Genomic DNA, 27,224 nt, shown 5'->3' on the forward strand with positions numbered 1-27,224 from the left:
CGCAGCTGGCGAAGTGGAAGCCCCGCCGTCAATCAAATTAGGGAAAAAACAAACTAGACTAGAACAAGCGCGGACAGCGATTCAAATGATCATGCTAGGAGATTAATTAGACGCGGATATCAGGCTTATTTTTGAAATAACTCACGTAATGACCGGTACGGATGAGTTTGAAGAGCGTGGGAACGGTCGCTTTGCATCTTTGTGCAGGCTCTGTTTATGGTAAGCTAGGCTAAGCTAATGCTAGCAGGCGGGTGACAAAAAGAGATTAATTTCCGAGGAGGGAATAAAGAAAAGTGTTTAAATGATCCATGTAACAGTAATGCATTGCTATTATTATTATTAAATAAGCGGTATACACTGCAAACGTGCGGTATACACTGCAAACGTGCGGTATAGAGGCTCTCTAATGGCTGTTTTGTGTTTAAGCGCCTGAAGGGCCAGTGAAAGCGGGAGTCATGGCGGACAGCAGCAACGCTCAGGACGGCGGCGGTGTGGATCAGGTAAATTCAATCACAATCTCTCCTCTCTTATTGTCTTGTGCTTTAGTTAAGTTTTGAGGTTGTTCTCTTAAAAACACTGGTACTTCCTGTGTGGCCACCCCTTTCATGTCCCGCCCATTGTCAGGACGGCCAGCCCTCGCCACTCGCCCTGCTCGCCGCCACTTGCACCGGCCTCGGTTCACCCGCCCCCGGAGGAGAGAACGGGGCCACCTCTAATAGCTCTGCTGGAGTGGTAAGTCGAAACAATATATCTCCGTATTTTCCAGCCTATTGATATATTAAGAATATTATGTATACATATTAATATTCATGTTTTTGTTAAAGGGATGGTTCACCCATAAATTACTTTTGTCTCATTATTTACTCACCCTCATGGCGTCCCAGATGTGTATGAATTTCTTTCTTCAGCAGAACACAAATGAAGATTTTTAGAAGAATATTTCAGCTCTGTTGATCCATACATTGCAAGTGAATGGAGATCAGGCCTTTTTAGCTCCAAAAAATCACATAAAGGAAACATACTACATCTGAAGGTGAAAGTTAAAATGGAGATTTAGAGTGGAAAAAAGGACTTGTTTTGGAATATTGTTCTGATTCTCACCCACACCTATTATATTGCTTTTGAAGAGTCATATGGATTGCTTTTATGTATCCTTTATGTGATTTTTGGTGCTTCAAAGGTCTGATCTCCTTTCACTTTCGCATTGTATTTACCTACAGAGCTGAAATATTCTTCTAAAAATCTTAATTTGTGTTGTACAAAAGAAAGTCATGCACATCTGGTATGTTATAAGGGTGAGTAAATGATGAGAGAATTTTAATTTTTGGTGAACTATTCCTTTAAATGCAAATGGATTAAATGACTTGTTTTATTTAGCCAGAGAAACACACAGCCAATTGTTACCAAGTAGGTTCAAAATGTTCAATGCAAAAAGTGAAAATCTAGTTAAAAGTAATGTTTTCTACAGTTTTTACTAAATGATTCGAAGAAAGATAGGTTATTTATATGCCCCAATGCATAGTAATAAAATCAAAACTTGTTGAAAGTTGAATGTAATTATGATTAAACAGAATTATTGTTATTATATTGAGGATTAAAATTGTTAGCCATTCATTCTGAAGCACGCACAATTTATTTATTTAACAAGGAAGGATCACAAGATTGGTCTAATGGTGCATTCTTTATGAGATTTAATGGCCAAATAATAAGCGCTTTATAATCATTGCAATATTCACTATATTGCTTGATTTTATTTCATCAGCAAAATATATATATATATATATATATATATAACACACATACAGCCCTAATTTCAATTTACTTTGTTGAAAGATAAAATTGACTTGTAGTAGATTCTATCTAAACTATTTTCCCTTCTCTGCACTATTCAACTTTTCAAAGTAGTTTTTCTCTTATGAAACTTGTCTGCTTTCCTCCATAGAATGCAGACCTCACAGTGCAGTTAACAGGGTCGTCGGAAAGGTGGGAGGCGGTAAAGGATGATTCGGGCGTCTTACATCTCTCTAGCACGGGTATTGTCACATCCAATGGACAGTATGTTCTTCCTCTCCAGAGCCTCCAGGGTCTCCAGAACCAGCCCATCTTACTAACGTCAGGGACCGATGGGTCCACCGGCACAGTGCCTAACATCCAGTACCAAGTGATCCCTCAGGTGCAGACGGCCGATGGGCAGCTGGGTTTCTCTGCCTCAGCGGTTGAGGGGGGCTCAATGGTGCAGGATGCCTCAGGGCAGATCCAGATCCTCCCAGACGGCACCCAGACCATCAGCGTCACCGGAACAATGTCAGCCGATGTGCTCAGCAACACTCAGAACCTCATGACCCAGCATGTGTCTCTAGGAAGTTCTACCTTCAGCAGTCAGGGTCAGGTGGTCACTAACATGCCTCTGGGTTTGCCTGGTAACATTACATTTGTGCCCATTAACAGTGTCGATCTGGACTCTCTAGGCCTCTCGGGGGCCCAGCCAATAGCCACCAGCGTCACAGCTGACGGCCAGCTGATCATGACCAATCAGAGCGTGGAGAACTCAGAGGGCTCGGAGAAAGCAGGAGAACATCAACAGACGCTCAACTCTAATGCAACCACAGACATGTTTGTGCCTACCACATCTTCAGCCTCATCCTCACAGCAGCAGGCCAGCACGATAGACGGCACGGGTGTGCTCATGCAGCCTTCGGCAGGAGAGCAGGGGGACGGATTGGGCTACCTCAGTCAGGGAGCAGTGCAGGTGTCGGCAGGACAGCAGGTGATCCAGTTACAACAGTTGCCCTTGCAGAGCAGTGATGGTCAGGTGTCATCTCTGGGCCAGCCATCTCTACAAAACGTCCAGCTCATCAACCCAGGAACCTTCCTCATCCAGGCCCAAACGGTCTCACCATCGGGACAGATTCAGTGGCAGACCTTTCAGGTAAGATTTGTCAAGAATCTAAGAGAATCGGTACTTGTTTTAATTCAGACTGGTTTGATTTTTATTACGCTTGGTTCTGTTAAAAGTATAGTTCACCCAAAAATAAAATGTATCTCATCATTTGCTCAACCTCATTCTGTGTCAAACTCGAATGACTTTCTTTTGTCCATACAATGAAGGACAATGTGGTTAAATATGTCCTTTTTGGAGTTTGGAAATTAAGTCAGCACAAAATTAATCCATACGATTCCAGTGGTTAAAACCATTCTTTCAGAAGTGCTTGACATGTGTGCTTGACATGTGTGCTTGCATATCTGCGTGACAACTGACATGTGCGGGATACAGCCACAGGTTCTCATGTGAACATGCAAGGATGCATGAATGAGCTTCTCTCAACCAGAGTAGGATGGGTTACTTTTATGCTGCCTTTATGTCCTTTTTAAAAACACCTCATACATCCCCTCATAAATCTTCATTTGTGTTCAGAAGAAGAATGTCACAAGTTTGAGATTGCCTGAGGGTGAGTGAATGATTAGAGATTACCATTTTGGGTGAACTATTCCTTTAAGTAGATTTGAACAGTTTGAATTGGTCTAAAGAGTCTGTTGGAGCTGTTCTCAACTGTAAATGAATGAGAACTGTTATTGTGTCAAGTGTACTTAAGGCTTGTGAGACTTAAATCAGTGTAATTACGTGTACTTAATTAAATCAGTAAATGTCACAGTGTCGAATTAAAAATACACTGTTTTGTTCTAAATAAGTAGGACATGAATAAAAAAGGAACTGAAACCATTTACACATTTTTACATTTATTTATGTCTTTGTAGCAAAACAAAGCTATATATTTGGGTCCAGTTTGGGGAGGTGCTTCCTCTAAAGTTCTAGAAAAATCTTTCAACTTCCACCACTCTGTTTGTCCATCCTTTTCTGTTCTTGCAGGTCCAGGGAGTTCAGAACCTCCAGAATCTTCAGCTCCAGACGGCTCCGTCTCAACAGATCACTCTTGCCCCCATGCAGACACTGTCTCTGGGTCAGGGCAGTACACCGGTCAGCCTGAGCTCAGGACAGATGCCTAACCTGCAGTCAGTTACTGTGAATTCAGTGGGGCAGGCGGGCATTCAGTTCCAGCAGTCGGAGGACACAGACAGCACTGGAGGTACTGCAGCTGATGCCTGAGGAGGGGTGACGTTATTAAATAATTGTCTGATCGTGGTTAAATTATGTAATCTGATTCAATCTGGTATTGTGCACTTCAAATTCCAATCACATTTTACTGTCCAAAGAAGTGAATTTTAAGCCAATATATTTAAAGGCCACAAACTCTTTGTGTCTATTTTTGTGTGCGCACACAAATGAACTCCATATTTGTAAATATTTTGGAATTTATAATTATATTTCATATCATTCATAGGTTTTTATAATCCTTACAGAAAATCATATATCCTTATTTTATTAATTGATTCTAAGTTGAATATGAATAAGGTTTATGATGCACACGACAATTTGTATGACAAGTAATCGTCATAATTTTGAAAGGCCTAAAACACAAATATGAGTCATAATTACAATTATTTATTTGACATTTATTGTCAGCCAAATTTCATAATTATGTTCATGGTCTTTTGCATGATTCATCAGTGTACATTATGCTAAAGAAAACATATGTATGTCTTTGTAATCTTCATCAAAATGTTATAAATAGTGATGTGCCTGAAGCCAAATATCTTATTCGGAAAGGCACGAATAATGACTTCAAAACGAATAACGGATTCATCCGAATAATATAAAAAATATTAGTTTGATTGATTATCCAAAAAGCACAAGGTAAACATACAAAATTACAAAGAATGTATGAATCTCTGCAATGGGGCTGGGCAATATTTAAAAATATTATAGCGATAACGGCCTTTAAAAATATTGCGAGATCCGATTACATTGTCAACCCACCTGCTGAGGGTCAGTTAATTTTTTTTGTTTTAAAAAAATTTATTCCTATATTGAAACACAGAAAACTTAAAAGACATTTAAAAATTCAAATTGCACTTTTAACTAAATGTAAAAAGCATAATTTAACCACCTCCCCAAATCCAAACATTTACCGTCTCCAGTGGACTTATTTGCCATCACGCAAGCATCCGTCAACAACACCAGATGGAAAATTACTAATTGCCTTCAGATTAAGAACTAATGACATTTATAAATGTAAAGATGATTATAATAACCATCATAAAATAAATCCTAATATATTCTCTTGTGTTCCCAAAATAATGCTTCCAAATGTGTGCTCTTATCGAATTTGTGTCTGTATCACGTTTTGATAATGCAGTTAATTCTGCCAAAATAAAATAATTGAATACTAAATTCTAGGTGAAAGTGACTTGTATTACTTTATGGTTTATTCACTTCCGTCTTTGTTTCTATAATACAAGGATATATATTGCTGAACCAGCAGATTTGCATTCACAATGCATGCTAACCACGTAGAAATAAAGTGAACTAAAATCACAGCACCTCACAAGATGATCGGAGATAATTTGCAGCATTCTCATAGACCACAGTATTCTTGCAAACAGTTTTAAGATTAATGAAACAGAAAAAAAGAGGTGAAAACTCTTTACATGCACGTGTTCCACAAGATATGAGACTCGTGCTGAATGCCTCTGAACAAACAGTGAATCAGACACAAGCAGCAGCTATGTCTCCATCCATGTTTTGAATATTTTTTTTTTCTTTTGTCTGTTCTTAAAAATATAATAAAGTGTGTCTCTTCAAGCACATCTTTGTGACTAACAGCATTTCTTGTCAAGTGTCACTCCAAGACGTCTTGCAGCAGGTCGCCCACCTGTTGCGGGTAGATGAGCAAAATTACCAGTGCATGAAATACATTTGGATGAGGAGCTTGCGAACTGGATTTAGCCTTGTCGCATTTGGTTGGTGTCTGTGCTAGTTTCACACCCTGGTCTCTGTTCAATATATTTGGTGACTTCCCTGATCCATGATTTTGCTATTTTCCGATATTGTTGATCATGTCTGTTCGGGTTCTTTGTAAGATATGGGCGATATCCGATTACATCATCCTATTGCCCAGCCCTACTCTGCAGCCAATATTTCTAAAGTGTAAACCTTATTGAATGAAAATGCACACGGTGTGATTTCAGATCGGACGGCCGTGGTATCGACTCCATTTGCGGTCTCTGTAAATTGTGTGCATCTGGAGCTTATCAAGTGTAACATTAATTAAGATACGACATCATGTACACTTTCCACTTCTATTGTTAATGTATTACACGATTCACACGTGATACTCATGTATTTCTTTATAGCCTTTAACATGAGCGTGGTGTTAAATTCCTGACCTGAAGTGATGATTTCACATCGGAGCTCGTCTCTTAAAGTTGACCACATTTATATTCACATCAATGATTAAGGTTATTATCTGGTTAAGTCTTAGTTCAGAAAAATTTTCCATAAAGGTTTAAATGCTCCATATAGTATTCATCTATTAGGAATGTTCCTCCTTATGTAAAATGAAGAATTAGACTTACGGGACTTTCACCTGTTGGTAGTTTGTATTGATTTTATTTTTATTTTATTCTTTTCATTTTTGAATTTGTATTGAAATGTATTATTCACTGCAAAACGTGTGCTTGACATTTCACATTTTGCTTGACACCTCCTGACTCCTGAATAATGTTGTTATACATGCACAGTTTCATTTACATTTACATTTATTCATTTGGCAGACGCTTTTATCCAAATTGAAGAAAAGAGGAAAACATAAGCGAATCATCTTAAGGAGACAGTGGTACAAAAGTGCCATATTACAAAATTTCACTAGCATCAGAATAGTATTCAAAACCTATACAAGTGCAATTGATTTATTTATAAAAAAAAAATGTGTTAGTGACTAGTTAAGTGCTCTTGGAATAGATGCGTTTTAAGTCGTATTTTGTAGACAGAGAGTGAGTCTGCTTCACGGATGGAGTTGGGAAAGTCATTCCACCAACGTGGTAAGATGAAGCTGAAAGTCCGAGAAAGTGTTTTGGTGCCTCTTTGTGTTGGTACAACAAGGCGACGTTCCTTAGCCAACCGCAGGCTTCTAGTGGGCATGTAGCTCTGCAGAAATAATTTTGGGTTAGTTGGAGTAACTTTTCTGTATGCCAGCATCAGAGCCTTGAATTTGATACGTGCATCAACCGGCAGCCAGTGGAGAGAGACAAGGAGTGGTATAACATGTGCTCTCTTTGGTTCATTAAAGACCAGACGTGCTGCTGCATTCTGGATCATTTGCAGAGGTCTAAATTGCACATGCTGGGAGAACTGCAATGAGAGCGTTACAGTAGTCTAGTATCTTCCTGATGATGTTGAAGAGTGTAAATCTACATGATCTTGCGGTCTTTGAGATGTGATCCATGAAATTTAGTTTAGCAATGGTTACCCCTAGATTTCTGACCGTTTTTGGAGGCGTTACTGTAGTCGAACCCAGCTGCACGGTGATGAAAGTGGCTGGAAAGACGTTTTTGGCTGGATTGAGTTGCAGGTAGTGTTCCTTCATCCAGGCCGAGATATCTGCCAGGCAGGCAGAGATTCGAGCAGTTCATGGTGGTGTCGTTGGGCTGGAAAGACAAGAAAAGATGTGTGTCATCGGCGTAGCAGTGGTATGAGAAGCCATGTGCCTGAATGATGGGTTCCAGTGATGTTGCGTATGTAGAGAATAGAAGTGGCCCAAGCACTGATCCCTGAGGTACCCCAGTAAATAGTTGATGGGGAAACACCCTGGAAATGTGGCCAGTCCATCACAGCGCATTATTATTATTGTTGTTATTAGGCTTTTATTATGAAAATGCATATCTTATTAATAAAAACTTTAAATGTTAGAGTAACATTTCAAAATGGGCGTTTCGTTTAATTCTGATGCACTTCTGGTTTAAGCCCTGCCCACACCTGGTTCTATCTGGAGACAGATACAGATCATTTTGTCATATAAACAGATACTAATAGAGATAATGGCTTTGCTGCACACCTCTTGTTATAAACTTCTCCGCCTCTGAAATTACTTTCCATTTGGGCTGATGTCTTTGGGCTTGTGCTCTATGTGAGGCTATTATCAATTGATCATACTCGATCATTGCGCGTTCAGACATAACCAACCTATCTGCATGGGTTGCTTTGGTAACGACTATACGTGACTATGCTTTCAAATCAGATGCGGGAAAAATGATGGTGCATCATTTCGCTCTCAAAATAAACGCCCTGTCCAGCCGCAATTCCGTCGCACAAGAAAAATGTACTAAATTTGCTCCTATGGAAAGACGGAGTAGACTGGTAAATATTGTGAAGTTCTGTGCTGCAGTCACATTTTTTTTTTTACATCGTCTCGTTTGGAAGGCTGCATCCTCTGGAGGTCGCATTTGTTGGCTGCATACGTCATCAAGGCTGTCCCGTTTCAGAAAAGCGAGTAACACTTCGAATGAGACCTTTCATGGGAGTTCGGAGGATGCATGAGGTGTATCCTTCGTGAGCACTCACAACCCACAATTCTTTGCTTCAACGGAAATGTCTAAATAACGACAAATTTCCCATAAATATGATGTTCAAACACAAGTACTGTTAATTCTCAAGTTGAAGTAACTCAGTAGATGGGTGCAGAGTATATAATATGCATGATTATATTAATATATATTAAAATAAAGTATTAGACTAAAAGTCCACCTGTAAAATCTATTTTCTTTTCTATCTACATCATTATAACTCTCCTAAAATGTACCTCATACATTCCCTCACTCAAAGCACTCCTGCTGGTTAAAGAGTTGTGTGCTGTCATAGCAACCATGTTACGCTACAGTTTGTCCTACGAAAGTAGTCTCATTTAAACAAGACTTGTTTAAAGGAGGACGCTCAGTATATTGCAGCCTTCAAAGGATGCGTCCTACCTAGTACGCAGCCTTCGAAAAGAGACACAGCCGTCATTGTTGTGTGTCACGTTAAGTGTGACGTTAAAAGATCATTTGAAATCTGATTTGAGCAGCCAGAGCTTCTGGACTGAGACACATCTGAAAAAATCAGATTTCAATTGCATTTGAAACCACCTCCCAATGTGGTTTGAATCAGATTCTGAAAAATCTGATTTCGTGTGGTTTTTTTGCTGTCCAGACTATCAAAAAGTCATCTGGATACAATCTGGATATGCAAAAAATCTGATTTTTAGTGGCAGTCTGAACAAGGACTAAGATTCAGAAACCCTTGTTATTATTGACACCTGTGGCCGTTAAGTGAACTGCAGCCAGCTACCTGCTGCTCATGCTCATGCACACACTCCATAGGGACGTGAGTGAGCGAGCATCAGCCAAAACAATGAAGTAACATACAAAGAGACCATGTGATTCACCGGCATCATGCTGGCAGATGAGGTAGCATAATTAAAATTACACCGTTATGATTGTTTTACTACAAATTTTGAGACTAAACTAAAACTACTTATCAGCTACATACTACTGAACTATACCAGACAGTTTACTGTTGCACTGTTATTTTGCACTATTCTATGTTTTGTATGTCATATGTTGTACTACGAATAAGAAACCAGTGTATTTGCTTACATTTTTCCTGCTTTGCAGTTATGTAAGTTTACCTGTCCAATAAGAACACCACCAATTCAGTGTTGTTTTGATCCTCAAAACTGAACGAACGTCCCTCCAGGAATCAAATGCCCTGCCGATGTTCACTCTAGTTTTTGCTCGACCACGATCATGTTCCAGCTTAGCCATATGGGATTCAGTAGAAAAATTTTGTTTTTTTGGCTTACTCTGAGTTTGTGTAGGACTCGGTGGCAGCACTCACGCACTTGTGCGGATCCTTCTCCTGACAGTTTATACTGCCTGGATCGCCTACTTTAATTGTTATAGACGGACTGTCATGATTTGTGAACTTTTTAATCCTGATCCTGAAGTTTTTGATTCTGGCTGATGGATATTAGATGAGCTCAATAGGTTTGTGAATTACATCTTTTTAACGAGATATCTGCAAATTTGCAGTTGGTATTTAATAGAAGTTTTAATGGTATTTGCCTTTTATTATTAGAAAAGTGACAGGGAACTATTGAGGAGGGGCTGATAGAATACATGCTTCAGATTTATGTGTGCTCCACTGCTGAAGTTGTGTGAGTTTGGTTTATTAAATGGTAAACTGCTGCCACCGGAGGCTGTATACGGAGGTACGGTGAAAATAAGGTGCTTTTCTACAAAGTTCTACAAAGCGCTTTACACTGTGTCTCATTCACACATACACACTTGCATACCAATGACAGCAAGGTGCTAGCCTGCCATTGGGATCAACTTGGGGTTCAGTGTCTTGCCCAAGGGCACTTCGGCATGTGGAGTCATGTGGCCTGGGAATCAAACCTCTACCCTGTGATTTGTTGAGAACGTGCTCTACCACCTGTGCTACAGCTGCCCACATATTACATCTGTTTAAATGAGATATGTGCACATTTTTAGACTGTATTTATATTAGTTCTATTGATGCTGCCTTTTTCTCATTAGACAAGACAGTTAAAAGTTACAGAGAACTGTTGAGGAGAGAGAGAGAGAATGAAACAGGCGAGCACTTTAACATTATGAGCTCAAACGCATCTGCCGCAGCTCTGATATGCGGACTGTTTAAATGGCACACTGGTCTGTTATTGTAGTAACACAATGGCATGTAACAACAAAATTAACTGTGACTGGTCGTTTACATGTCTCTGACACTTCACATGCAAGCAGGCAATTTTCGGCGCCCTCAAGAAAAATATCGGCCAAATGGGAAATCAACCGATGTAGATCATTTAAAAAGTCTGAATATTGGCTGATTTATCGGCCTCTGCTATATATATCAGTCGAGCACTAATATATATGCTTCACACTAAAATCCATAACATTACTGAAGTGAAATGGGCTGCGAATGCTGTTTCATGTTGACTTTGATAAAAGCTGATCATAATAGATGTCATATGCTCTCGGGGGTCATAACATGCTCATAACATCGTCTACTGCTCTTCTTGTTCTTTAATGGGAAATGTCATGGATTTTCATTGCTCTTTTTAAATCATATATTATGTGGACATACTCTTAATTTTCACAATGCAACACTACCTCTCCATTTCAGACAGTTTATTGAAACAACGCTGCAAAACAGCTCATTCAGAAATCAGAGATACTTATGTCACAGTATCATAATTGGATTGAGATTTAAACTGATCCTAATGCACGAGAGAGACAGTCAAGGTTTTCTTCTGTTTTTGTTGAGGAAAAAAGACAATGATATAAAAGTGTAGAATATGTTCTCTTTAATGTAAGTGGTGAAAGCAGTCTGTTGAAGCCAGGTGTAAAAAGTAAAAAAGAAAATATCAGGGGAGGTTGTGTTGCTTTGAAACAAGTCCAGCAGTAATTCTTCAGTTATGTTAGTGTAACACTGATCATACTATACTCTGTAGATATTCAGATTAAGGAGGAGCCTGATTCGGAGGAGTGGCCTCTGGACAGTAGCTCTACGCTGAATGCCAATGACCTCTCTCACCTTCGTGTTCGTTTAGTGGAGGAGGAGATGGAGGGCTTGAGCCAGGAGGGCAAACGACTGCGCAGGGTCGCATGCACCTGCCCCAACTGCAAAGAAGGAGGCGGGAGGTGAGATGAAACTGCAGAGAACACATTTTAGTACTGTAATATGTTGATATGTATCTATTAGGGTTGTCAGTTGATAAAAAAAATTAACAGAAGTAATTACATGATATACCAGTTAATTAATTAGAGGAATCCTGTGTCACAATTTGCTGAGAAAAGCCCTGAAATGAAGATCATTCACAGACACTATTGGGGCAGACAAGTAAATCATTGAATAGACAAATCAAAACAATATTTGTATTTATTTCCATATCATTGAACTTAAGCATATCACTGTCTGCAGTCCATAGAAATCCATTTTATAATCAAGTCTGAGGTAGACTTAAGGTTGTATTCTTGCATTCTGTCTGTGCTATTTTTTAATTGTTGGTCTAGGCATGCATTTTTAAGATACTTTGTCAGGTTTAATATTTTAAAACATGGTTAACACATTAAATTGACAGCCCTAATATCTATCTATAATTCAGATATCTTGTGGTGTGTGTCTGGCTATATGTCTTTGTTACTGGATGCTTGTAATGTACTTTCATTCTAATAGTAGATTGTAAATTGTGTGTTGTAGGGGATCAAACATGGGCAAGAAGAAGCAGCACATATGTCATATACCAGGCTGCGGTAAGGTGTATGGAAAGACGTCTCACTTGAGAGCTCACCTGCGCTGGCACTCAGGGGAGAGACCCTTTGTCTGCACCTGGATGTTTTGTGGAAAGAGATTCACACGCAGTGACGAATTACAGCGGCACAGGAGAACACACACCGGTAGACTCTATCACACACACACACACACACACACACACACAGCATGTTTCTCACTTTTCTCACTACCTTTCTGTCTTTAGCTCTGTTCCAAAATGTAGCCTCATACATAGGCAGCTACCCTCTAAGGAACCATCCCAAATCAATTGGAACCACATAAGTGACTGACATGAGAGATTCAAATTGAATTCCAATGGAGTTTGACAAACCATGAGATACTCTCAAAGCACAAAAAATACATATCACTTACAAATTGTGTAAAATCATTTATTTAAATTAGATTGAACTTCATTCATGTTTTTAAGTAATGAATGGAATAAGAACATTAATAATTCAAATATCTCTGGACAATTCTGTCCATCATCTTGGAAGGATTTGTTTTCTCAGCGTTTGTTGCAGTGCACTCATGGATCGTATCTTTTAAAAAGGATGCATGTAATATTGCCTTAGAATTTGGGCAAAAGAGGCATCTTTAAATTACAAGATTGATCTTTAAATCTTTGCAGCAACCCTCTACAATGCGAGTAAATAACTTGCATATGCAACTAAATGTTGTGCTATGCAACAATATTACATGATTCACTATTGGCTGGTAAATGTTCAGATTTCACTCAGCATTTATTGAATAGTAAAGCAGGGCTCGACATAAACGCTTGTCCAGGACAAGGGGAAATTTCGGGTGAGTTAAAGATAATTTTACTTGCCCAACCGGACAAGTAGCCTGATTAAAATCTCAATAACAAATGTTAGCTCAATAGGGCGGATTGCGGTGATTGAGCACAATTTTAATCATTCCCACATGTTTCACTTTCAAAATGCGTGGAATTTCCTCTCGCTTCACCCTCTCGCCTTCACTCGTGCAGCATTCAGTAGCTTGTGAGTGCGCGCAGTGGGAAAGCGCACTGAACTGAACTTACTGAACTTTAGATTTGACATGTATAAATGGGTAAACACCTGTTAAATGGACATGCGATTGGTGTTGTACCGCGTCTCTGTAAGTGTGTGATGCGATAAAACTATTACTCCTGTTTATAATCAACAAAGTTGTTTTCATCGCAAGCGTGCAACATTGGAGAAATCTAATTTTGTCTCGTCACATCATGGCGCTCCCTCAGAATATAGCAAGAAAGGCAGAAATTGCAAAAGGACTTTGTGTAATAAAAAATGTAGAGTGAAGAGTGAGAATTGACTTGGACACTCAGGTGATGTACCCAAATATTTTCCAACAAGGTTCCATTTGTTAACGTTAGTTAACTACATCAGTTAACGTGAACTAACAATAAATGCCACTTTTATGTAATTTATTAATCTTATTAATTTGTTAATTCCAACATACAGTATATTAATACATTTTCATACATTCAAATAAAAAGTTGTATATGTGAACATTAGTTAAAGCATTATGAACTTTACAGTCAGTTGTTGGTCAAATACAACAAAAAAAGGAACATTCTAATCTCACACAGCACGGATGTGGTAAAGAAGCCTTTCGACCACTCTTGTTTATATGCACTCAACCAAAACACTTCTGTGAGACGCTCACTGAACTGCCGCTATTCTTAAAGAGACATATACGTGTGTGTATATATATATATATATATATATATATATGTACACACACACACTGGTGTTCAAATGTTTGAGGTCACTTGGCTGAATTGTTTCTCATGATCTTAAAAATCTTTTTATCTGAAGACGTATGCTTAAATGTTTGAAATTAGTTTTGCAGACAAAAATATAAAATATATATTGTGCCACCATATTTACTCAATAAGTGCCCAGCATAGATGGGAACTCCTTCAATACCCATCTCAGGGTGATACCTCAAGAAGTTGGTTTCATTTCTGCAAATTCAAGGCAAAGGGTGACTACTTTGAAGATACTTAACTTCCTGGCTGATGTCTTGAGATGTTGCTTCAATATAGCCACTTAATTGTTCTTCCTCATGATGTCATCTATTTTGTGAAGTGCAACAGTCCTTCCTGCAGCAAAACACCCCCACAACATGATGCTGCCACCCCCTTGCTTCACAGTTTGAATGGTGTTCTTTGGCTTGCAAGCCTCACCCTTTTACCTTCAAATATAACAATGGTCATTATGACCAAAAATGTCTTCAAAAAGTAAGCTCTTTGTCCCCTTGTGGACTTGTTAAGTGTAGTCTGGCTTTTTTATAGCAGTTGTGGAGCATTAGCTTCTTCCTTGCTGAGCAGCCTTTCAGGTTATGTCAATATAGGACTTGTTTTAGTTTCTCTGGATTTACTATTTATATGTATGTGTTTATGGATTAAAACCAAATTTTTCATTTTACTCAAAAGTCAGGGCTCCAGACTGCGACTAAAATTGTGACCAAAAATTATTTATTGCGAGACTATGATTTAAAATCTAGTCGCCATTGTCGACAGTCGGGTTGTGTGCATTCATATGTGGTTTTGTAAGATATCATCTTGTGCGTTATTTAATACATCTTTAGAGTGCCAATGTGTCTTGCGCCGCTTTTCGCCCATTCTGTTTCTGATGAACTTGCTTTACCACACACAACAAATCCAGCGCGAGAGAGTCATGAACAAATGACTCTTTTGAATGGGATCTTTTTTATGAATCACTCGAAAAGTAATGAGTGTTTGAACTCAGGAGCTCAGATTAGCGGTTCACTTTCTTAAGCGAGTCCCATGTGTATTTCGGGCTTCAATATAATTAAAAGTCCCGTATTTTGTACCACTTTTTTTCTCCTGGTAATTATTGATTGGGATTGGAGTAGCACAATAAACTGTATCTGGGATTTCATTCAATTTGCGCTATTGTAGTTTCTGTGTGTGGACCATCTGGTAACAGTATAAGATTAAGGCAATGAGACCTTATTCACACTAGGGCAGTCTTTGATTTTTTTAACCAAATATGGCTTGGGAACTCCTTTTAATACTGTTTTAAAAGCATCCCAGGGTGATACCTCAAGAAGTTGGTTAAGAAAATATCACGAGTTCATGTCTGCAAATTCCAGCAAAGGGTGACTACTTTGAAGATGCTAAAATTTAACACAGTTTTGATTTATTTGGGATTTTTAGTCACAACATAATTCCCATAGTTCTATTTATGTTATTCCATATTTTTGATGACTTTACTATTATTCTAAAATGTGGAGAAAAAAATAAAAAAATATACAGTGGGTACGGAAAGTATTCAGACCCCCTTAAATTTTTCACTCTTTGTTATATTGCAGCCATTTGCTAAAATCATTTAAGTTCATTTTTTTTCCTCATTGTACACACAGCACCCCATATTGACAGAAAAACACAGAATTGTTGACATTTTTGCACATTTATTAAAAAAGAAAAACTGAAATATCACATGGTCCTAAGTATTCAGACCCTTTGCTGTGACACTCATATATTTAACTCAGGTGCTGTCCATTTCTTCTGATCATCCTTGAGATGGTTCTACACCTTCAATTGAGTCCAGCTGTGTTTGATTATACTGATTGGACTTGATTAGGAAAGCCACACACCTGTCTATATAAGACCTTACAGCTCACAGTGCATGTCAGAGCAAATGAGAATCATGAGCTCAGAGACAGAATTGTGGCAAGGCACAGATCTGGCCAAGGTTACAAAAAAATTTCTGCTGCCCTTAAGGTTCATAAGAGCACAGTGGCCTCCATAATCCTTAAATGGAAGACGTTTGGGACGACCAGAACCCTTCCTAGAGCTGGCCGTCCGGCCAAACTGAGCTATCGGGGGAGAAGAGCCTTGGTGAGAGAGGTAAAGAAGAACCCAAAGATCACTGTGGCTGAGCTCCAGAGATGCAGTCGGGAGATGGGAGAAAGTTGTAGTAAGTCAACCATCACTGCAGCCATCCACCAATTGGTGGCTTTATGGCAGAGTGGCCCGACGGAAGCCTCTCCTCAGTGCAAGACACATGAAAGCCTGCATGGAGTTTGCTAAAAAACACTTGAAGGACTCCAAGATGGTGATAAATAAGATTCTCTGGTCTGATGAGACCAAGATAGAACTTTTTGGCCTTAATTCTAAGCGGTATGTGTGGAGAAAACCAGGCACTGCTCATCACCTGTCCAATACATTCTCAACAGTGAAGCATGGTGGTGGCAGCATCATACTGTGGGCGTGTTTTTCAGCTGCAGGGACAGGACGACTGGTTGCAATCGAGGGAAAGATGAATGCGGCCAAGTACAGGGATATCCTGGACGAAAACCTTCTCCAGAGTGCTCTGGACCTCAGACTGGGCCGAGACAACAGGACAATGACCCTAAGCACACCGCTAAAATAACGAAGGAGTGGCTTCACAACAACTGTTCTTGAATGGCCCAGCCAGAGCCCTGACTTAAACCCAATTGAGCATCTCTGGAAAACATGAAAATGGCTGTCCACCAACGTTTACCATCCAACCTGACAGAACTGGAGAGGATCTGCAAGGAGGAATGGCAGAGGATACCCAAATCCAGATGTGAAAAACTTGTTGCATCTTTCCCAAAAAGACTCATGGCTGTATTAGATCAAAAGGGTGCTTCTACTAAATACTGAACAAAGGGTCTGAATACTTAGGACCATGTGATATTTCAGTTTTTCTTTTTTAATAAATGTGCAAAAATGTCAACAATTCTGTGTTTTTCTGTCAATATGGGGTGCTGTGTGTACAATAATGAGGAAAAAAAATGAACTTAAATGATTTTAGCAAATGGCTGCAATATAACAAAGAGTGAAAAATTTAAGGGGGTCTGAATACTTTCCGTACCCACTGTATATATATGAGATCAAGCTTTTGACCATTGGGACAATTGAGGGACTTGTTCACAACTATTACACAAGGTGCAAACATACATTGATGCTCAAGAAGACAACAAACTACTATACGCATACTATACTTTATGTAATTATCTATCTAATTATTATGTAGATTGTGAAGAGCGATTAATGGTATATCAGCTGGCTTTTCTTCTGCTTTCTATCTTGTTTCTGAACAGCAATCTAAATCAAGCAATTCTGTGATTTGGCGACTAAAAACAGCCATTTGGCTCCTTAATGTTTCAGTTTAGGAGTCAATGGCTCTGAAGTCATTTTTTTAGTCTGGAGCACTGAAAGTACTGACAACATTTCTTCCAAATAAAAATATTGTCATTTAGAGCATTTATTTGCATAAAATGACAACTGGTCAAAATAACAAAAAGATGTTGTGTTTTCAGACCTCGAATAATGCAAAGAAAACAAGTTAATTTTCATTTTTAAACAACACAATACTAATGTTTTAACTTAGGAATAGTTCAGAAATCAATGTTTGTTGGAATAACCCTGATTTTCAATCATAACGTTCATGCATGTTGGCATGATCTCTACCATTCTTTCACATTGCTGTTGGGTGACTTTATGCCACTCCTGGCGCAAAAATTCAAGTAGATCGGCTTTGTTTGATGGCTTGTGTCCATCCATCTTCCCCTTATATTCCAGAGGTTATCAATGGGGTTCAGGTCTGGAGATTTGACTGGCCATGACACAGGGTCTTCATCCCTTGGTCCTCCATCTAGACTTGCCACGATATCATAATTTTCACACTGGTGCTGTGTTCACGTTCAAACTGACTAACACTAGTATTACTGCTGGTTGGATGCTAAGTGGTACTATGGGGTAATTTTCGTTAAGCAAAAGCCTACACAGTAATGCAAGCAGCTTGATTTCAAACTTTTAAGTAAATTTTTTTTATTTATTTTAACAAAAAAAATCTAATGGAACTGAAAAAAATTAAGCGCAATTAAAATGTGTGTTCAACTTTTTGAAATATGGCTTTTCAACAGTTGTGAAGGGCAACATCTCTCCTCCTTCATCTATGCATTCTCTCCATCATGGGGTAGTGGGCAAATACACCACTTATTCTGGGTTTTTGGGTGTTTCATTATTACCTTTCATCCCGGGACCCAGTGTAGCTGCTACGGAAGGGTAATGATTTTTAATGGGTGTGAATACGTTTGTTTTGTTCCTTCCTTGGGTTGGGCGAAATGCAATAAGTATTTTCAAGATATTTTTATAAAAGTTATATACACCAATCAACCACAACATTAAAACCACCTGCCTAATATTGTGTAGGTCTCCCTGTGCTGCCTAAACAGTGTCAACCCGGATCTCAGAATAGCATACTGAGATGATTATTCCTCTTCATCACATACTCACACCAGCCCATCTGGCACCAGCAATCATATGTGATGATCTAAGCAGCCAATCGTATGGCAGCAGTGCATAAAATCATGCAGATACAGGTCAGGAGCTTCAATTAATGTTCACATCAACCATCAGAATGGGGCAAAATGTGATCTCAATGATTTGGACCATGGCATGATTGTTGGTGGCAGATAGGCTGGTTTGAGTATTTCTGTAACTGCTGATCTCCTGGGATTTTCACACAGAGTTTAATCTGAATGGTGCCAAAAACAAAAAACATCCAGTGAGGAGCAGGTCTGTGGATGGAAATATCTTGTTGATGAGAGAGGTCAACAGAGAATGGCCAGACTGGTTCAAACTGACAAAGTCTACAGTAACTCCGATATCCGCTCTATACAATTGTGTTGAGAATAATATAATCTCAGAATGCTATTCTGAGATGAAGGTTGTTGCTGTTTTGGCAACATGAGGGGGACCTACACAATATTAGGCAGGTGGTTTTAATGTAGTGGCTAAAAGGGATAAAAAGTGACCCTGCAAAGTTGCACTCACAACAAGCTGGTCTGTGGAATTAAAGCAAACTGAACTCAAAATGGTCAGCTGAACCTGAGCTGAAATGGTCTGAGGACATTTGCAGCATTCTCCTAGACGATACTATTCTTTAAAAAAGAAATTCAGAAGACTGAAACAAACAAAGAAAGAGTGAGAACCCTTTACATACACGTGTTCCACGAGACTGTACGCCTCCAAACAAACATGTGCATTGACTGCTTTTCTGTCATCTTTTTTTAAAAATATAATAAAGTGTGTTTCTTCAAGTGCATGTCTGTGTGTCTAACAGCATTTCTTATGTCATTCCGAATCTGAGATGTCTTTCAGTTTATCCACCATGCACATTATATTCTTTACCTGCAATTAAATGTCTTCTATCTGTGCACGTACTTTGCTGCCTGTGTAATATGATACTTTGGTAAAGAACATCGCACATTGCTTTCAATGTGTTATTTAGGTTCATTTCTCATGGGTCACAAACACTTAATTAGGCAACTATTCTTTATTGAAGGCTATTCTATTTGTAATGCTGTATAATATTTTACACCGGTGTTGTCCCTTGTCCCGGTGTTGTGTTGTACCGAGTAAAACTGGTAACACCGTACACTGTTTCAACCCTACCTCCGTCCACACCAAGGTCTTGATCCAGTGGTCCTCAATCCACACCTTGATTGATCTGGCTGTGTGGTATGGGTCACTGTCCTGATGGAAAAAACAGTCCTCAGAGTAGGGGAACATTGTCAGAGCAGAAGGAAGCAAGTTTTCTTCCAGGACAACCTTGTACATTGCTTAATTAATGCGTCCGTCACAAAGATTAATCTTCCCGATTCCAGCCTTGCTGAAGCACCCACAGATCATCACAATCCTCCACCAAATTTCACAGTGGGTGCAAGACACTCTGGCTTGAAGGCCTCTCCAGGTCTCCGTCTAACCATTAGACGACCAGGTGGAGGATCGGTGTTGATCTGATTAGGGATGGTATTCATCAATAATTTGGTATTAGAATATTTACAAGCTTCTAATTATAATCAAAACAAGCTTATATCATGTCTTGTGTTTTTGATATATATATATATATATATATATATATATATACAGGTGAAACTTCGAAAAATTAGAATATCGTGCAAAAGTTCATTAATTTCAGTAATTCAACTTAAAAGATGAAACTAATATATTATATAGACTCATTACAAGCAAAGTAAGCTATTTCAAGCCTTTATTTGATATAATTTTGATGATTATGGCTTACAGCTTATGAAAACCCCAAATTCAGAATCTCAGAAAATTAGAATATTACATGAAATCAATAAAAAAAAGGATTTTAAATACAGAAATGTCGGCCCTCTGAAAAGTATAATCATGCATATGTACTCAGTACTTGGTTTGGGCCCCTTTTGCATTAATTACTGCCTCAATGCGGCGTGGCATGGATGCTATCAGCCTGTGGCACTGCTGAGGTGTTATGGAAGACCAAGATGCTTCAATAGCGGCCTTCAGCTCTTCTGCATTGTTTGGTCTCATGTCTCTCATCTTTCTCTTAGCAATGCCCCATAGATTCTCTATGGGGTTCAGGTCAGGCGAGTTTGCTGGCCAATCAAGCACAGTAATACCATGGTCATTGAACCAGGTTTTGGTACTTTTGGCAGTGTGGGCAGGTGCCAAGTCCTGCTGGAAAATGAAGTCAGCATCTCCATAAAGCTTGTCTGCTGAAGGAAGCATGAAGTGCTCTAAAATGTCCCGGTAGGCGGCTGCGTTGACTCTGGACTTAATAAAGCACAGTGGACCAACACCAGCCGATGACATGGCTCCCCAAACCAACACAGACTGTGGAAACTTCACACTGGACTTCAAGCATCTTGGATTGTGTGCCTCTCCATTCTTCCTCCAGACTCTGGGACCTTGGTTTCCAAATGAGATGCAAAATTTGCTCTCATCAGAAAAGAGGACTTTGGACCTGAGCAACAGACCAGTTCTTTTTTCTTTAGCCCAGGTAAGACGTTTGACATTTGAAGCCCATGTCCAGGACCCGTCTGTGTGTGGTGGCTCTTGATGCAGTAACTCCAGCCTCAGTCCACTCCTTGTGAAGCTCCCCCACACATTTGAATGGCCTTTTCCTGACAATCCTCTCCAGGCTACGGTCATCCCTGCTGCTTGTGCACATTTTTCTTCCACACTTTTCCCTTCCACTTAACTTTCTATTAATGTGCTTTGATACAGCACTTTGAGAACATCCAACTTCTTTTGCAATTACCTTTTGAGGCTTTCCCTCCTTGTGGAGGGTGTCAATGATGGTTTTCTGCACAACTGTCAGGTCAGCAGTCTTCCCCATGATTGTGAATTCAACTGAACCAGACTGAGAGACCATTTAAAGGCTCAGGAACCCTTTGCAGGTGTTTAGCTGATTAGAGTGTGACACTTTGAGCCTACAATACTGAACCTTTTCACAATATTCCAATTTTCTGAGATTCTGAATTTGGGGTTTTCATAAGCTGTAAGCCATAATCATAAAAATTATATCAAATAAAGGCTTGAAATATCTTTGCTTGTTATGAGTCTATATAATATATTAGTTTCACCTTTTAAGTTGAATTACTGAAATTAATGAACTTTTGCACGATATTCTAATTTTTCGAGTTTCACCTGTATGTAGACTGATGCATGTTAACGTACAGGAAGAGTATAAACACTCGTCATATAATAGTTATCATGTTTATATTGTATCTCATGTCATGTTTTTGTTGAGAAAAACAAGCATAACAATGTGCTCCGTAAACTATACTCATTTATATTCATCAGTTTAAATGATGAAATGTCCCTTACCTCAGCTAGCATAGTCTTTCTCGGATGCCATGTTTATTGTTTACGGAAGCGTCGTGGGGATTCCGTTGCTATGGGGATGCTGCTTTCTGACGAGCTGCACATATATGAGAGTAAAGTGTACACTTTCTCACAGAAAGCCACATTCTCACAATAACCTGATTTCTGGTGTCCGTACTGACAGAACTGTTTGCTCAACAAATGTGATCAACTTGTGTCCACACTCAACAGCGCCACCCAGTGCATTCTGTTATATCTACCCGTTTTAGTGTGTGTGTTTAGGATTGAACATGCATCTCACTGTATATATGGCCAGCAAAGCAAAACTTTCTATTCTAATAATTATTGCAGAATGAATATTCAACAACTCATGCACATCCCTAGGTCTGATGGTGCTTCATCAAGTGAAGGACACATGAATCACACCACTTACAAGGTTATCCTTGATGAAATCTTGCTTACTTCTGCTCTGACAATGTTCCCCAAGTCTGATGATTGATTTTTCCATCAGTACAATGCCCTATACCACACAGCCAGGTCAATGAAGGTGTGGATTGAGGGCCACCAGATCTAGGCCTTGTCATGGCCATCCCAATCTCCAGACTTGAACCCCATTGAAAACCTCTGCAATGTTATCAAGTGGAAGATGGTTTGTACAAGCCATCAAACAATGCCAAGCTGCTTTATTTTTTATTTTGTGCAAAATACATGCTCTAAGTGACAATATTTTTATTTAGATTAATTAGTTAATTTTACTCAAACTCATACCAAGTTGTTTAGGACATCTACTTTGTGCAAGACACAAATAATTTTTCCAAAACCTTTTTACAGATGGAGTGTTTCACATTTAATTGACTATATCACAATTCCAGTGGGTCAGAAATGTACATTTAATTTAGCTGTGCCTTTAAGCAGCTTGGAAAATGTCAGAAAATTATGTCAAGCCTTTAGGCAATTAGCTTCTGATAGGAGGTGTACTGAATTGGAGGTGTGTGGATGTATTTTAAGACCCTCTTTCAAACTTTGCTTGACATCATGGAAGAATCAAAAGAAATCAGCCAAGACCTCAGAAAAAAAATTGTGGACCTCCAGTTGGAGCAATTTCCAAATGCCTGAAGGTACCACGTTCCTCTGTACAAACAATAGTATGCAAGTATGAACACAAGCATAGACACATTCTGTCTCCTAGAGATGAATGTAGTTTGGTGTGAAAAGTGCAAATCAATTCCAGAACAACATCAAAGGACCTTGTGAAGATGCTGGAGGAAACAGGTAGACAAGTATCTATATCCACAGTAAAATGAGTCCTATATCGACATATATGCTCAGCAAGGAAAAAGCCACTGCTCCAAAACCACCGTAAAAAAGCCAGAATACAGTTTGCAAGTGCACATGGGGACAAAGATTTAACTTTTTGGAGAAATGTCCTCTGGTCTAATGAAACAAAAATTATAGTGTTTGGCCATAATGACCATCGTTATGTTTGGAGGTAAAAGGGTGAGGCTTGCAGGCCGAAGAACACCATCCCAACCGTGAAGCATGCGGGTGGCAGCATCATGTTGTGGGGGTGTTTTGCTGCAGGACGAACTGGTGCACTTCATAAAATAGATGGCATCATGAGAAAGGAAAATTATGTGGATATGTTGATGCAACATCTCAAGACGTGTGCCAGGAAGTTAAAGCTCATCACAAATGGTTCTTACAAATGGACAATGACCTTAAGCATACCTCCAAAGTTGTGGCAAAATGTGCTTAAGGACAACAAATTTTGCTAAGGTGTATGTAAGCTTCTGAATTAAAGTGTGTGTGTGCGTGCGTGTTTATGTAGATTTTTTGTTGTTTACTAAATGTTTACCAAAATCATGAAATCTGATAAGATAAAATATGAAAAAAAGTAGTATTTTCATAATGTGCCTAGTTAGAAGTTCCCCCGTATAATTACATTTACATTTGGCAGACGTAAAAAGCATTGAAGAGAATTTCTTTCATATTTGAGCAAAATAGACATTATGACTGAAATGCACCCAATTGAATCAGAATCAACTAGAGAGTGGTGAATTTGAATCAGGTAAAATTGTGAAATCTGTATCAATACCCAGCGCTAAAAATGAACAAATTACCCATTTCATGCTGCGCTAATGAGAATTTGGGGGGGGGGGGGGGTAATAATGTGTGTGAACTGAAATATGCTTGCCAAAAATAATTTCTCAATGTAAAAAAAAAAAACATATGGTCCTAAAATATTTGCTTTTTTTGTGTGCAATGCATAATTTCTTAATTTTTATTTCTTGGACACTTTCATGACTGGTTTTGTGAGAATCATCTGAATGTAGATTTTGCTTGTTCTGCTCAGTTCTCAAATATTCCATCAGATAGAAATTGCGCTTCTTTGGTGCAATCTGTATTAAGTGATTTTTCAAAATGCTTATCGAATGACTGGAAAAATCATGGAAATTCATTGGTCAGAAGGTTTGGAACCCATTCGGCAGCTCAGATTAGATTTTGGAACAAAGCTTCTTGTTCTTTTCTCTTTTGTTTTTTTTATTTCTTTTTTCGAATGTCTCCAGGAGAGAAGAAGTTCGTGTGCTCGGAGTGTTCGAAGAGATTCATGCGCAGCGATCACTTGGCCAAACACATAAAGACCCACCAGAATAAGAAGGGAGGAGCCGTGGTGGCCAGTGTGGGCGGGGCCATGTCCTCCGACAGCATCATCACAGCAGGGGGTACCACCCTCATCCTCACCAACATCCAGCCAGGTGCAGTGCAAGGTCTGGCCACGGTGAACGCCACCGTCAACACCTCCAGCTCACAGGACCAGCTCACCACAGCTGATATTCCTCTGCAGTTAGTTTCCATGTCCACCAGGGACGCCACAGAGTGACCACGTGACGGCTGCAGTGAGAGAGCACTTGTGGCTAGTCTTACAGGGAGAACCTCCGCTTTGGAACAAGACCGAACATTCAATTGGACTGCCAAGGCTCTGCCTCTTCCTGTGTGATATATCCTTTTCTCCAGCAACCTCAGACTTTAGTACATCAATTCCAAGCTCATGCATATACCTTGCTTTTATACCTTTACGTATTTACCCTCCTTTTACGTAAATATGTACATTTATGTGAATGCATACACACACACACACACACACACACACACATACATACATACACACACATATATATATATATATATTATATTTTACAAATATAGAATTATGGGGGTTTTTGTTAATCTTTTTACGGGGGAAGCATTATTTCTTGTTTTCACATACAACACTGAAATGCCTTATATTGTATTATAAGCTGTCGTGTAAAAAGCTATAGTTCTTTGTGGGTGTTTAAGCAGCTGTGTCAGTGTGTACTTGTTGAAAATGGGTTTAATTGTGTTGTATAAAGGATGCAGCAGTGGTGGGAAATGGGTGGCTAATGTTAGAATGGTTCAACCAAAAATGAAACTGCTGTGATTATTCACACTATTGTCGTTCTAAACCCATTTGGTGTTATTTTATATTTTTTATTTCTGGGCAACATAAAAGTAGAAAGGTAGATGCAGCTCTGCACCTGTCAAGCTCCAAAAGGCACAAAAAAACAACAACATAAATGTTCATTTTCAAAAAGGATAAATTAGGCCATATGAATCATGGATCGTATTCCAAAGGCATATGATGAAGGTGTCCAATTGTGTATTTAAATATCTCTGATTTCGTAGGCCCATATTTAAAATGAATTTCTGATTTTATTTTCATGTAGTTTTATTTTGTGTAGGTACACCCAGGCCTGACCAATGGGGAAGATAAAAAAACAAAACAATCATGTAATTAAAAACATTTTATGTATTGTAATCTCAAACCGCTTACGGTCAATCGGATCTTTGAAGATGCATTTGGTGCAAAATAAGTCTTTTTGAGCAAAATGAAATTTATATACATTGTTATCTGGATTGGTGGGGTCTACAGCTGCTTTTCTATGAAAAACAAATATCCTTTCAGCTACACTATTTTTTAAAGAACTGGACTATAATCCGAGTGAAGAATCGTTTGTATGAAATGAACTGGTTTGTAGTTTGCCAAATCAAACTTGATCCACACTTTTTGATTAAGTAGGGAGAGAAAAACTGGTTCTTTATGTCTGTTTGTTTGGGGCAATAATGTGTAGACCAGTATCACATGTTTCTGGACCAAAAAAGTCTCAGTTGTGTCAACATCCCATGTTAACCTACAGGGACCTGTTCTCCAGTATACCATTGTAAAACAACCAAATCTTTGTGGGACAATAGCTGAGCCATTTATTGTTGTGTTCAAGGTGTTTTAGTTTAGACATTCTCAAGTCACATTACTGCATAAATGTGTGAAGATGTGAAGGTATTACTTCACAGTGGTCATAACATGGGTTTTATGTCAAGGTTTGTGAGTTCCCTCTCCTCCATCTGCTTACCGTAGCCAGGTAGAGGCTCTGACGCCTTTAATCAGAGATCTCGAAGAGAGATTCTCCTTCTCATAGGAGAAATATTCCCTGTCACACATTGTTATACTCGTGAGTTTGATAATAAACATTTTGTAAAGCCAATGCATTTATATATACACACATACACACTGCAGGTTGTTGTTGCACTCATTTGCTGTCAGTCCGTGTGCAAGTATGGCTTGGTTTCCACGTGGTACTGTACAATTATTCCCTTTATTTTTGCTTTTTTCCATAAAATTATTATAATGGATTCTTTATCCTCCTGTTTTGAGTATCATTGCCAATTTTATACTTTGCTTAGCCAAGAGGTTCATACACTATCCCGATTTCATATGTTTGAAAAAGCCCAGCAGGTAAATGAGATGAACACTATTTTGATTCGATAAGGGTTGTTCTTCTACCGTTTCCTAGTTTGTGATGTGTAATTTGATTTTGTTCATTAATGTCACTTTTATATTTTTATTTTGTTTTTCTTTCTTTTTTTTTAAGAAATCTTTGGACTATTGTACAATGCCCACTTTTGAGGGCAGCTGTTTATTTCACACTAAAATGACTAAACGGAATCTTCAGTGTGTCCGTTGTCTTCTTCTCAGAGTGCCGTTTACTATGTAGGGTACAACAGGGCTAAAGGCTCCATTGATTTTATTTTTCTCCCAAATACTAAATAGTATTAAAAACTATCACAGCACTTTCCTAAAAACCTGTTTGTCACTTCACACTGGAATATCCATGAAATCTTTGCGTGTGATCTCTAAAGTTTGATTTTGAGGCAAATTGATCTGGTATTTAATATTATGCAGCTAATGAATATCCTGGAAATTATAACATTTATTTTGAAACAAAATACTTATTTGTCATTTTCAATTTTGTTCAAGGTGATTATATG

The 27,224-nt window shown here is 38.8% G+C and overlaps 1 protein-coding gene across 2 annotated transcripts; it reads left to right on the top strand.

Annotated features, from left to right (window-relative positions):
* On the top strand, positions 1-27,147 carry LOC127658712 (transcription factor Sp3-like). 2 transcript variants are annotated; one of them, XM_052148154.1, is made up of 8 exons: positions 1-219; positions 427-500; positions 625-732; positions 1,943-2,929; positions 3,869-4,085; positions 11,502-11,592; positions 12,152-12,348; positions 24,446-27,147. In XM_052148154.1, the coding sequence occupies exons 1-8, from the start codon at positions 162-164 to the stop codon at positions 24,757-24,759; spliced, it is 2,046 nt and encodes a 681-aa protein (XP_052004114.1). In that variant the 5' UTR covers positions 1-161; the 3' UTR covers positions 24,760-27,147. The 2 variants fall into 2 exon arrangements, with proteins under 2 accessions (XP_052004114.1, XP_052004113.1); XM_052148153.1 differs by having other exon boundaries at positions 11,403-11,592; positions 24,446-27,146.
* The last annotated feature ends 77 nt before the right edge of the window (positions 27,148-27,224 follow it).

The sequence above is a fragment of the Xyrauchen texanus genome, chromosome 18 (assembly GCF_025860055.1).
Source record: "Xyrauchen texanus isolate HMW12.3.18 chromosome 18, RBS_HiC_50CHRs, whole genome shotgun sequence".
In the NCBI taxonomy this organism is placed as follows: domain Eukaryota; kingdom Metazoa; phylum Chordata; class Actinopteri; order Cypriniformes; family Catostomidae; genus Xyrauchen; species Xyrauchen texanus.